Source organism: Semicossyphus pulcher, unplaced genomic scaffold, assembly GCF_022749685.1.
Source record: "Semicossyphus pulcher isolate SPU_LCO1_2020_fin unplaced genomic scaffold, fSemPul1.0.p SCAF_4, whole genome shotgun sequence".
Taxonomy (NCBI): domain Eukaryota; kingdom Metazoa; phylum Chordata; class Actinopteri; order Labriformes; family Labridae; genus Semicossyphus; species Semicossyphus pulcher.
The window spans coordinates 19,503,743-19,515,598 of NW_027211715.1; the positions used below are offsets into that span (position 1 = coordinate 19,503,743).

Consider the following 11,856-nt stretch of genomic DNA (forward strand, 5'->3'; position numbering starts at 1 on the left):
TGGGGACAATCTTACATTGTGTTAATCAATTCTGGAACTTTCTGGTATTACATGCAACCTTCATTCTCCATGAATCAAGTTATGCCGTATTTATGTATCATTGAACAGAGAAGAAAAGGCGATATAAATACGGTGACCGACAAGGGCGAAAACACTGCAATGGCTGAAAGATCTCTATTAGTAGAAGGTTGCTGCAAATTCAGAAATGACGAAAATGAATAAAAATAAATTGCATGAAAACACAAACAAATGTCAAAAACAATGTAACAATATAAACTTGCTGCAAAAAATACTTTCTCCATAAAATACATTTAGCCAAAATCCAGTTTCATATAGCGCCCCCTACAGGACTGGAGGACTCATATTGTGATGAAGGGAAACGCATTTTTCGGTTGCATTTGGTCTCTGAGTTTGTGTGTTATTGACTTTGCTTTTATGTATCTCCAGTGCATTTGAAGGTGATGCATTTGTTTCTGTTTTGGTTTTGAATTATTGCATGTGCTTTAAATTTGCCGGTAAGTTGCAGCCTGTTTTTTCTTACGTAAATAAGATACTTGTCAAAAGGATATTACTGTGGAATAAAGCTAAAAAAAAAGTTAAGAAAAATAGGAAGTAGCATTACACTGACATAATGCATCATACATTAGATGAATGGGGAAAATAGCGAGCAAAATTAAATTAACAAATGTAAAATAATCAAGATATCCTAATTTGAACAGTCGTTTATAGGCTATTTTTTGTAGGATTAGACGGACGGACAGACAGACGGATACTTTGTTAATGCTGAGGGAAATTCAGGATCCCACTGTGATCACTTAATGGACAATAGACACAGGATATTTAACATTAGTATGTTTCTGATGTCAGCCCTTTGATTGACTGGCAACCAGTCCAGGGTGTACACCGCCTCTCGCCCAATAACAGCTGGGATTGGCTCCATCCCCCCACAACCCTGACCCGGATAAGCGGTATAGATAACGGATGGATGGATGGATGTTTCTGATCATGTTTCTGATCAGTTTGTGAAATAGTCAATTAAAGTTTGGTTTATGTAAAGAGAAGGGGCCCAGCTTGATACTAAACATTTGTCGTTGCATTCACAGGCATCTTTCTTTTCATGAGGCAAAACTTAAACACAAAATATGATGTAATGATTGTGATAGTTGAGCCAGTTACTTAACTTGGGTCTACTTTTCTATATATGTTAAAGCCTGCCATCTTAAGGAAGAAAGTTGTTATAATAAGGATGAATGTTTTTTCCTTCAACCCAAAAATTACACCCTTTGCTTGGTCCTGCAATGACAGATACCAGACAAAACAAATGAGTCACACATGTTTGTCTCGTTGTGCCTGACAACAACAAAGTTCTGGAAAGGAAGTTAAAACAAAACATAATCAAGAAACTGGAAGTAAATGTAAATGTAAAGAATAAAAAACAGTGCATATTAAAATGTGTACTTTTTTCTGATGTTGATACAGGTCCATTTTTCAAACTGGCATGAGGTTTACATACCACAGAGAATGTTTAGAGTAAGTGCACTTCTTCTGCTGTCCCACACAAACATACCTCCCACATATGATGTGATAGGTGGTGAAACATAATCATACTTCAAATTTCAACTAAAACCTCAATCCATTAGAATCAGGGTTTATTGTAGGTTTACACATACAAGGAATTCGTTTTGGTGATTTTTGGTGCAGAAAAATTAACACAGAATTAGAACAAAAATAAGTAAATGAGTTAAATAGAATAAGAAAAAAAAAAAGGCAACAAGAATAAAAATATGAAAAGCAACACGTATAATACAAAATATGCACAACAGGTGTAATTAAAAACTGTATAGATGTGCAGGATATTAGTGAGTGCAAAAGCTTACGGAATAATGTTAAAAAATACTTCATAAACCAATATTGAAATGTGTGGGTGCTATAAAAATGTCAGTGACTAAAGTAAATAAAGTTGCAGCAGAGCAGTGCAGTATCTGGCTGAAACATTAATGCTCCTATCTTGAGCTGCAGACGTGTGTTAAACCACGCCTTACATGGGATGCTACACACTCGAGGCCGGCGATAAACATTGATGCTGAAGATAACTAATGAGACTGAGTTTATTTTGCGTCTCCACACTGCTGTATCGACCCGTTTCATCCTCTGTCAGGAAAGAATATAAGGTATGCACTCGTTTTACTTTCTGGTATTTAATGGTAACAACATAGATTTAATAATAACTTGTTAGGATGTTACTAATGCTTGACCACGCATATGCTGTCACATAAACAGAGAAAGATATCAAACTATACTTCTATGACCTGAAGTAACTTCTAAAAGGTATAAATTATCTTTTCTAGAGCGATGTCGAGAAGAGCAATCATCCTTCTTTTTCTGTCTCTAATGTTTGAGACTTCACTGACTCAAAGCGAAGACTGTAACGAGAATACAGACTGCAGTGCAGCGCACAACCATGTCTTCAGTTCATCCACCAAAGAAATCCCACGAGTCCTGAGACCAGGTGTGAGGGAAGTCTTCTTTGTGGAAAGCCTGATTGAAACAATCCCTAATGCAGCCTTTGTTAACGCTCCCTCCCTCAAAAAGTTGGAGTTCATGACCACTAACACGACATCTGTTGAGCCGGAAGCCTTCGAAGGTTTGGTAAACCTCACGGATATTGTGATCTCCAACACTCCTTTAACATCAATCCCAGTGGGAGTCTTTAAAGACCTACGCAACCTGGAGAAGATTGCACTGAGGTATAATAAGCTAAGTAGACTGGATAAAGGCTTCTTTGACGGCCTTAGAAAAGTAAGAGAAGTCCTGTTACATGGGAATGAGATCCATATAATTGAAGACGGGACCTTTGATGATCTTGAGAACCTTTTACTACTCCATTTAGCTAAAAACAATCTCTCCGCCGTGTCTGCAGACTGGTTCTCGAACCTTAACAAGCTGCAGATATTACGGCTTTACGAGAATCAGCTCAGCACCATTCCTGAAGACATTTTTCAGAATTTGCCAAATTTGAAAGAAATCAACTTGTCCGGAAACAAAATAGCAGAATTATCACCAAACTTATTTCCACATAAAGACAAACTAAATAAGCTGTTTTTGGATGGTAATGTTCTGACTCAATTACCTGAGGGGTTTTTTGTTGGTTTCACTCAGCTTAAAATGCTCACACTGCACAACAATAAACTGAACAGTCTACCAACAGTGCTTTTTGGAAACATAGATCTGACATATCTAAGCCTTCGTCAAAACAACCTCAGCGCTCTCCCTAAAGGAATAGTCAGCCCTCTGAAGAAACTCAAGAAGCTCGATCTGTCGCAGAATCACTTTGTCACCTTGAATTCTGAGTATTTTGAAGGAGCTGAGAAGCTAACAACATTAAAGCTGGTCAACAACAAGATCAATTTTCTGAATGAAGATGTGTTTGAGAAGCTACCATCGCTGGTCACGCTTGATCTAACTCAGAACTACCTGCAGACGCTGCCTGGGAATATTTTTCAGCCTTTACCAAAACTAAAGAAACTTTACCTCGACAACAACCCCTGGCGCTGTGACTGTAATCTGATCGATCTGCACCTCTGGATAACGACGAACTCGGACAAGATTGTGAAACCTGTGCTGTGTGAGTATCCAGAAGATCTGAAAGGACAGGAAATCAAGTCTTTAACGGAGGAACAATTTATTTGTCTCACTACAATCCCTCCCCTAATCACCACGACTACAACTCCCACGACTACACCTCCTAGGAAATCAAGTCTTTAACGGAGTATTTTCTTGGAACTATTTTCAATTCTTCAGTATTAATAACTGCAGTTTGACAATTGCTTGTTTTGCTAACAAACATACACTTAGGAGGCTTTTGACTTTTTTGGTCTCTGAGTGTGTGTGTTATTGACTTTGCTTTTATGTATCTCCAGTGCATTTGAAGGTGATGTATTTGTTTCTGTTTTGGTTTTGAATTATTGCATGTGCTTTAAATTTGCCGGTAAGTTGCAGCCTGTTTTTTCTTACGTAAATAAGATACTTGTCAAAAGGATATTACTGTGGAATAAAGCTAAAAAAAAAGTTAAGAAAAATAGGAAGTAGCATTACACTGACATAATGCATCATACATTAGATGAATGGGGAAAATAGCGAGCAAAATTAAATTAACAAATGTAAAATAATCAAGATATCCTAATTTGAACAGTCGTTTATAGGCTATTTTTTGTAGGATTAGACGGACGGACAGACAGACGGATACTTTGTTAATGCCGAGGGAAATTCAGGATCCCACTGTGATCACTTAATGGACAATAGACACAGGATATTTAACATTAGTATGTTTCTGATGTCAGCCCTTTGATTGACTGGCAACCAGTCCAGGGTGTACACCGCCTCTCGCCCAATAACAGCTGGGATTGGCTCCATCCCCCCACAACCCTGACCCGGATAAGCGGTATAGATATGGATGGATGTTTCTGATCATGTTTCTGATCAGTTTGTGAAATAGTTAATTAAAGTTTAGTTTATGTAAAGAGAAGGGGCCCAGCTTGATACTAAACATTTGTCGTTGCATTCACAGGCATCTTTCTTTTCATGAGGCAAAACTTAAACATAAAATATGATGTAATGATTGTGATAGTTGAGCCAGTTACTTAACTTGGGTCTACTTTTCTATATATGTTAAAGCCTGCCATCTTAAGGAAGAAAGTTGTTATAATAAGGATGAATGTTTTTTCCTTCAACCCAAAAATTACACCCTTTGCTTGGTCCTGCAATGACAGATACCAGACAAAACAAATGAGTCACACATGTTTGTGTCGTTGTGCCTGACAACAACAAAGTTCTGGAAAGGAAGTTAAAACAAAACATAATCAAGAAACTGGAAGTAAATGTAAATGTAAAGAATAAAAAACAGTGCATATTAAAATGTGTACTTTTTTCTGATGTTGATACAGGTCCATTTTTCAAACTGGCATGAGGTTTACATACCACAGGGAATGTTTAGAGTAAGTAAACTTCTTCTGCTGTCCCACACAAACATACCTCCCACATATGATGTGATAGGTGGTGAAACATAATCATACTTCAAGTTTCAACTAAAACCTCAATCCATTAGAATCAGGGTTTATTGTAGGTTTACACATACAAGGAATTCGTTTTGGTGATTTTTGGTGCAGAAAAATTAACACAGAATTAGAACAAAAATAAGTAAATGAGTTAAATAGAATAAGAAAAAAAAAAAGGCAACAAGAATAAAAATATGAAAAGCAATATGTATAATACAAAATATGCACAACAGGTGTAATTAAAAACTGTACAGATGTGCAGGATATTAGTGAGTGCAAAAGCTTACGGAATAATGTTAAAAAATACTTCATAAACCAATATTGAAATGTGTGGGTGCTATAAAAATGTCAGTGACTAAAGTAAATAAAGTTGCAGCAGAGCAGTGCAGTATCTGGCTGAAACATTAATGCTCCTATCTTGAGCTGCAGACGTGTGTTAAACCACGCCTTACATGGGATGCTACACACTCGAGGCCGGCGATAAACATTGATGCTGAAGATAACTAATGAGACTGAGTTTATTTTGCGTCTCCACACTGCTGTATCGACCCGTTTCATCCTCTGTCAGGAAAGAATATAAGGTATGCACTCGTTTTACTTTCTGGTATTTAATGGTAACAACATAGATTTAATAATAACTTGTTAGGATGTTACTAATGCTTGACCACGCATATGCTGTCACATTAACAGAGAAAGATATCAAACTATACTTCTATGACCTGAAGTAACTTCTAAAAGGTATAAATTATCTTTTCTAGAGCGATGTCGAGAAGAGCAATTATCCTTCTTTTTCTGTCTCTAATGTTTGAGACTTCACTGACTCAAAGCGAAGACTGTAACGAGAATACAGACTGCAGTGCAGCGCACAAGGATGTCTTCAGTTCATCCACCAAAGAAATCCCACGCGTCCTGAAACCAGGTGTGAGGGAAGTCTACTTTGTGGAAAGCCTGATTGAAACAATCCCTAATGCAGCCTTTGTTAACGCTCCCTCCCTCAAAAAGTTGGAGTTCATGACCACTAACACGACATCTGTTGAGCCGGAAGCCTTCGAAGGTTTGGTAAACCTCACGGATATTGGGATCTCCAACACTCCTTTAACATCAATCCCAGTGGGAGTCTTTAAAGACCTACGCAACCTGGAGAAGATTGCACTGAAGTTTAACAAGCTAAGTAGACTGGATAAAGGCTTCTTTGACGGCCTTAGAAAAGTAAGAGAAGTCCTGTTACAAGGGAATGAGATCCATATAATTGAAGACGGGACCTTTGATGATCTTGAGAACCTTTTACTACTCCATTTAGCTAAAAACAATCTCTCCGCCGTGTCTGCAGACTGGTTCTCGAACCTTAACAAGCTGCAGATATTACGGCTTTACGAGAATCAGCTCAGCACCATTCCTGAAGACATTTTTCAGAATTTGCCAAATTTGAAAGAAATCAACTTGTCCGGAAACAAAATAGCAGAATTATCACCAAACTTATTTCCACATAAAGACAAACTAAATAAGCTGTTTTTGGATGGTAATGTTCTGACTCAATTACCTGAGGGGTTTTTTGTTGGTTTCACTCAGCTTAAAACGCTCACACTGCACAACAATAAACTGAACAGTCTACCAACAGTGCTTTTTGGAAACATAGATCTGACAGATCTAAGCCTTCGTCAAAACAACCTCAGCACTCTCCCTAAAGGAATAGTCAGCCCTCTGAAGAAACTCAAGAAGCTCGATCTGTCGCAGAATCACTTTGTCACCTTGAATTCTGAGTATTTTGAAGGAGCTGAGAAGCTAACAACATTAAAGCTGGTCAACAACAAGATCAGTTTTCTGGATGAAGATGTGTTTGAGAAGCTACCATCGCTGGTCACGCTTGATCTAACTCAGAACTACCTGCAGACGCTGCCTGGGAATATTTTTCAGCCTTTACCAAAACTAAAAAAACTTTACCTCGACAACAACCCCTGGCGCTGTGACTGTAATCTGATCGATCTGCACCTCTGGATAACGACGAACTCGGACAAGATTGTGAAACCTGTGCTGTGTGAGTATCCAGAAGATCTGAAAGGACAGGAAATCAAGTCTTTAACGGAGGAACAATTTATTTGTCTCACTACAATCCCTCCCCTAATCACCACGACTACAACTCCCACGACTACAACTCCCAGGAAATCAAGTCTTTAACGGAGTATTTTCTTGGAACTATTTTCAATTCTTCAGTATTAATAACTGCAGTTTGACAATTGCTTGTTTTGCTAACAAACATACACTTAGGAGGCTTTTGACTTTTTTGGTCTCTGAGTTTGTGTGTTATTGACTTTGCTTTTATGTATCTCCAGTGCATTTGAAGGTGATGCATTTGTTTCTGTTTTGGTTTTGAATTATTGCATGTGCTTTAAATTTGCCGGTAAGTTGCAGCCTGTTTTTTCTTACGTAAATAAGATACTGGTCAAAAGGATATTACTGTGGAATAAAGCTAAAAAAAAAGTTAAGAAAAATAAGAAGTAGCATTACACTGACATAATGCATCATACATTAGATGAATGGGGAAAATAGCGAGCAAAATTAAATTAACAAATGTAAAATAATCAAGATATCCTAATTTGAACAGTCGTTTATAGGCTATTTTTTGTAGGATTAGACGGACGGACAGACAGACGGATACTTTGTTAATGCTGAGGGAAATTCAGGATCCCACTGTGATCACTTAATGGACAATAGACACAGGATATTTAACATTAGTATGTTTCTGATGTCAGCCCTTGGATTGACTGGCAACCAGTCCAGGGTGTACACCGCCTCTCGCCCAATAACAGCTGGGATTGGCTCCATCCCCCCACAACCCTGACACGGATAAGCGGTATAGATAACGGATGGATGGATGGATGCTTCTGATCATGTTTCTGATCAGTTTGTGAAATAGTCAATTAAAGTTTGGTTTATGTAAAGAGAAGGGGCCCAGCTTGATACTAAACATTTGTCGTTGCATTCACAGGCATCTTTCTTTTCATGAGGCAAAACTTAAACACAAAATATGATGTAATGATTGTGATAGTTGAGCCAGTTACTTAACTTGGGTCTACTTTTCTATATATGTTGAAGCCTGCCATCTTAAGGAAGAAAGTTGTTATAATAAGGATGAATGTTTTTTCCTTCAACCCAAAAATTACACCCTTTGCTTGGTCCTGCAATGACAGATACCAGACAAAACAAATGAGTCACACATGTTTGTGTCGTTGTGCCTGACAACAACAAAGTTCTGGAAAGGAAGTTAAAACAAAACATAATCAAGAAACTGGAAGTAAATGTAAATGTAAAGAATAAAAAACAGTGCATATTAAAATGTGTACTTTTTTCTGATGTTGATACAGGTCCATTTTTCAAACTGGCGTGAGGTTTACATACCACAGGGAATGTTTAGAGTAAGTGCACTTCTTCTGCTGTCCCACACAAACATACCTCCCACATATGATGTGATAGGTGGTGAAACATAATCATACTTCAAATTTCAACTAAAACCTCAATCCATTAGAATCAGGGTTTATTGTAGGTTTACACATACAAGGAATTCGTTTTGGTGATTTTTGGTGCAGAAAAATTAACACAGAATTAGAACAAAAATAAGTAAATGACTTAAATAGAATAAGAAAAAAAAAAAGGCAACAAGAATAAAAATATGAAAAGCAATACGTATAATACAAAATATGCACAACAGGTGTAATTAAAAACTGTACAGATGTGCAGGATATTAGTGAGTGCAAAAGCTTACGGAATAATGTTAAAAAATACTTCATAAACCAATATTGAAATGTGTGGGTGCTATAAAAATTTCAGTGACTAAAGTAAATAAAGTTGCAGCAGAGCAGTGCAGTATCTGGCTGAAACATTAATGCTCCTATCTCGAGCTGCAGACGTGTGTTAAACCACGCCTTACATGGGATGCTACACACTCGAGGCCGGCGATAAACATTGATGCTGAAGATAACTAATGAGACTGAGTTTATTTTGCGTCTCCACACTGCTGTATCGACCCGTTTCATCCTCTGTCAGGAAAGAATATAAGGTATGCACTCGTTTTACTTTCTGGTATTTAATGGTAACAACATAGATTTAATAATAACTTGTTAGGATGTTACTAATGCTTGACCACGCATATGCTGTCACATAAACAGAGAAAGATATCAAACTATACTTCTATGACCTGAAGTAACTTCTAAAAGGTATAAATTATCTTTTCTAGAGCGATGTCGAGAAGAGCAATCATCCTTCTTTTTCTGTCTCTAATGTTTGAGACTTCACTGACTCAAAGCGAAGACTGTAAAGAGAATACAGACTGCAGTGCAGCGCACAAGAATGTCTTCAGTTCATCCATCAAAGAAATCCCACGAGTCCTGAGACCAGGTGTGAGGGAAGTCTTCTTTGTGCAAAGCCTGATTGAAACAATCCCTAATGCAGCCTTTGTTAACGCTCCCTCCCTCAAAAAGTTGGAGTTCATGAACACTAACACGACATCTGTTTAGCCGGAAGCCTTCGAAGGTTTGGTAAACCTCACGGATATTGGGATCTCCAACACTCCTTTAACATCAATCCCAGTGGGAGTCTTTAAAGACCTACGCAACCTGGAGAAGATTGTACTGAAGTTTAACAAGCTAAGTAGACTGGATAAAGGCTTCTTTGACGGCCTTAGAAAAGTAAGAGAAGTCCTGTTACAAGGGAATGAGATCCATATAATTGAAGACGGGACCTTTGATGATCTTGAGAACCTTTTACTACTCCATTTAGCTAAAAACAATCTCTCCGCCGTGTCTGCAGACTGGTTCTCGAACCTTAACAAGCTGCAGATATTACGGCTTTACGAGAATCAGCTCAGCACCATTCCTGAAGACATTTTTCAGAATTTGCCAAATTTGAAAGAAATCAACTTGTCCGGAAACAAAATAGCAGAATTATCACCAAACTTATTTCCACATAAAGACAAACTAAATAAGCTGTTTTTGGATGGTAATGTTCTGACTCAATTACCTGAGGGGTTTTTTGTTGGTTTCACTCAGCTTAAAATGCTCACACTGCACAACAATAAACTGAACAGTCTACCAACAGTGCTTTTTGGAAACATAGATCTGACAGATCTAAGCCTTCGTCAAAACAACCTCAGCACTCTCCCTAAAGGAATAGTCAGCCCTCTGAAGAAACTCATGAAGCTCGATCTGTCGCAGAATCACTTTGTCACCTTGAATTCTGAGTATTTTGAAGGAGCTGAGAAGCTAACAACATTAAAGCTGGTCAACAACAAGATCAGTTTTCTGGATGAAGATGTGTTTGAGAAGCTACCATCGCTGGTCACGCTTGATCTAACTCAGAACTACCTGCAGACGCTGCCTGGGAATATTTTTCAGCCTTTACCAAAACTAAAAAAACTTTCCCTCGACAACAACTCCTGGTGCTGTGACTGTAATCTGATCGATCTGCACCTCTGGATAACGACGAACTCGGACAAGATTGTGAAACCTGTGCTGTGTGAGTATCCAGAAGATCTGAAAGGACAGGAAATCAAGTCTTTAACGGAGGAACAATTTATTTGTCTCACTACAATCCCTCCCCTAATCACCACGACTACAACTCCCACGACTACAACTCCCACGACTACAACTCCCAGGAAATCAAGTCTTTAACGGAGTATTTTCTTGGAACTATTTTCAATTCTTCACTATTAATAACTGCAGTTTGACAATTGCTTGTTTTGCTAACAAACATACACTTAGGAGGCTTTTGACTTTTTTTTTTTTTAGCAATATTCTTTCCATGGAAAATAAAACATGTCCATTCGACTCACTACTTTCATTTCCATACTTACATTACAAAATGCTACCACACATTATTTTAGTGGGGATAATCTTACATTGTATTAATCAATTCTGGAACTTTCTGGTATTACATGCAACCTTCATTCTCCATGAATCAAGTTATGCCGTATTTATGTATCATTGAACAGAGAAGAAAAGGCGATATAAATACGGTGACCGACAAGGGCGAAAACACTGCAACGGCTGAAAGATCTCTATTAGTAGAAGGTTGCTGCAAATTCAGAAATGACGAAAATGAATAAAAATAAATTGCATGAAAACACAAACAAATGTCAAAAACAATGTAACAATATAAACTTGCTGCAAAAAATACTTTCTCCATAAAATACATTTAGCCAAAATCCAGTTTCATATAGCGCCCCCTACAGGCCTGGAGGACTCATATTGTGATGAAGGGAAACGCATTTTTAGGTTGCATTTGGTCTCTGAGTTTGTGTATTATTGACTTTGCTTTTATGTATCTCCAGTGCATTTGAAGGTGATGCATTTGTTTCTGTTTTGGTTTTGAATTATTGCATGTGCTTTAAATTTGCCGGTAAGTTGCAGCCTGTTTTTTCTTACGTAAATCTTTCAGGCCATTGCACTGTGTTTGCTCTTGTTGTCCACCGTATACAATTGCAATTAGATACTTGCCAAAAGGATATTACTGTGGAATAAAGCTAAAAAAGAGTTAAGAAAAATAGGAAGTAGCATTACACTGACATAATGCATCATACATTAGATGAATGGGGAAAATAGCGAGCAAAATTAAATTAACAAATGTAAAATAATCAAGATATCCTAATTTGAACAGTCGTTTATAGGCTATTTTTTGTAGGATTAGACGGACGGACAGACAGACGGATACTTTGTTAATGCCGAGGGAAATTCAGGATCCCACTGTGATCACTTAATGGACAATAGACACAGGATATTTAACATTAGTATGTTTCTGATGTCAGCCCTTT

At 37.7% G+C, this 11,856-nt stretch overlaps 2 protein-coding genes and 1 pseudogene across 2 annotated transcripts; all 3 read left to right on the forward strand.

Moving 5' to 3' along the window:
* Positions 1-28: 28 nt before the first annotated feature.
* LOC138607331 (carboxypeptidase N subunit 2-like) lies at positions 29-5,251 on the forward strand. Its single transcript, XM_069679913.1, has 2 exons — positions 29-2,171; positions 2,349-5,251. Exon 2 carries the CDS (start codon positions 2,353-2,355, stop codon positions 3,763-3,765), a length of 1,413 nt encoding a protein of 470 aa, XP_069536014.1. The 5' UTR covers positions 29-2,171; positions 2,349-2,352; the 3' UTR covers positions 3,766-5,251.
* A 50-nt stretch (positions 5,252-5,301) lies between these two features.
* LOC138607330 (carboxypeptidase N subunit 2-like) lies at positions 5,302-8,935 on the forward strand. The gene is made up of 2 exons (XM_069679912.1): positions 5,302-5,635; positions 5,813-8,935. The coding sequence occupies exon 2, from the start codon at positions 5,817-5,819 to the stop codon at positions 7,227-7,229; it is 1,413 nt and encodes a 470-aa protein (XP_069536013.1). The 5' UTR covers positions 5,302-5,635; positions 5,813-5,816; the 3' UTR covers positions 7,230-8,935.
* Positions 8,936-8,938: 3 nt separating this feature from the next.
* Positions 8,939-10,928, forward strand: LOC138607328 (carboxypeptidase N subunit 2-like; annotated as a pseudogene).
* The last annotated feature ends 928 nt before the right edge of the window (positions 10,929-11,856 follow it).

Bases quoted from the DNA above. Each gene is read 5' to 3' on its own strand.
- LOC138607331 (XM_069679913.1), top strand. From the start codon at position 2,353: ATGTCGAGAAGAGCAATCATCCTTCTTTTTCTGTCTCTAATGTTTGAG.
- LOC138607330 (XM_069679912.1), top strand. From the start codon at position 5,817: ATGTCGAGAAGAGCAATTATCCTTCTTTTTCTGTCTCTAATGTTTGAG.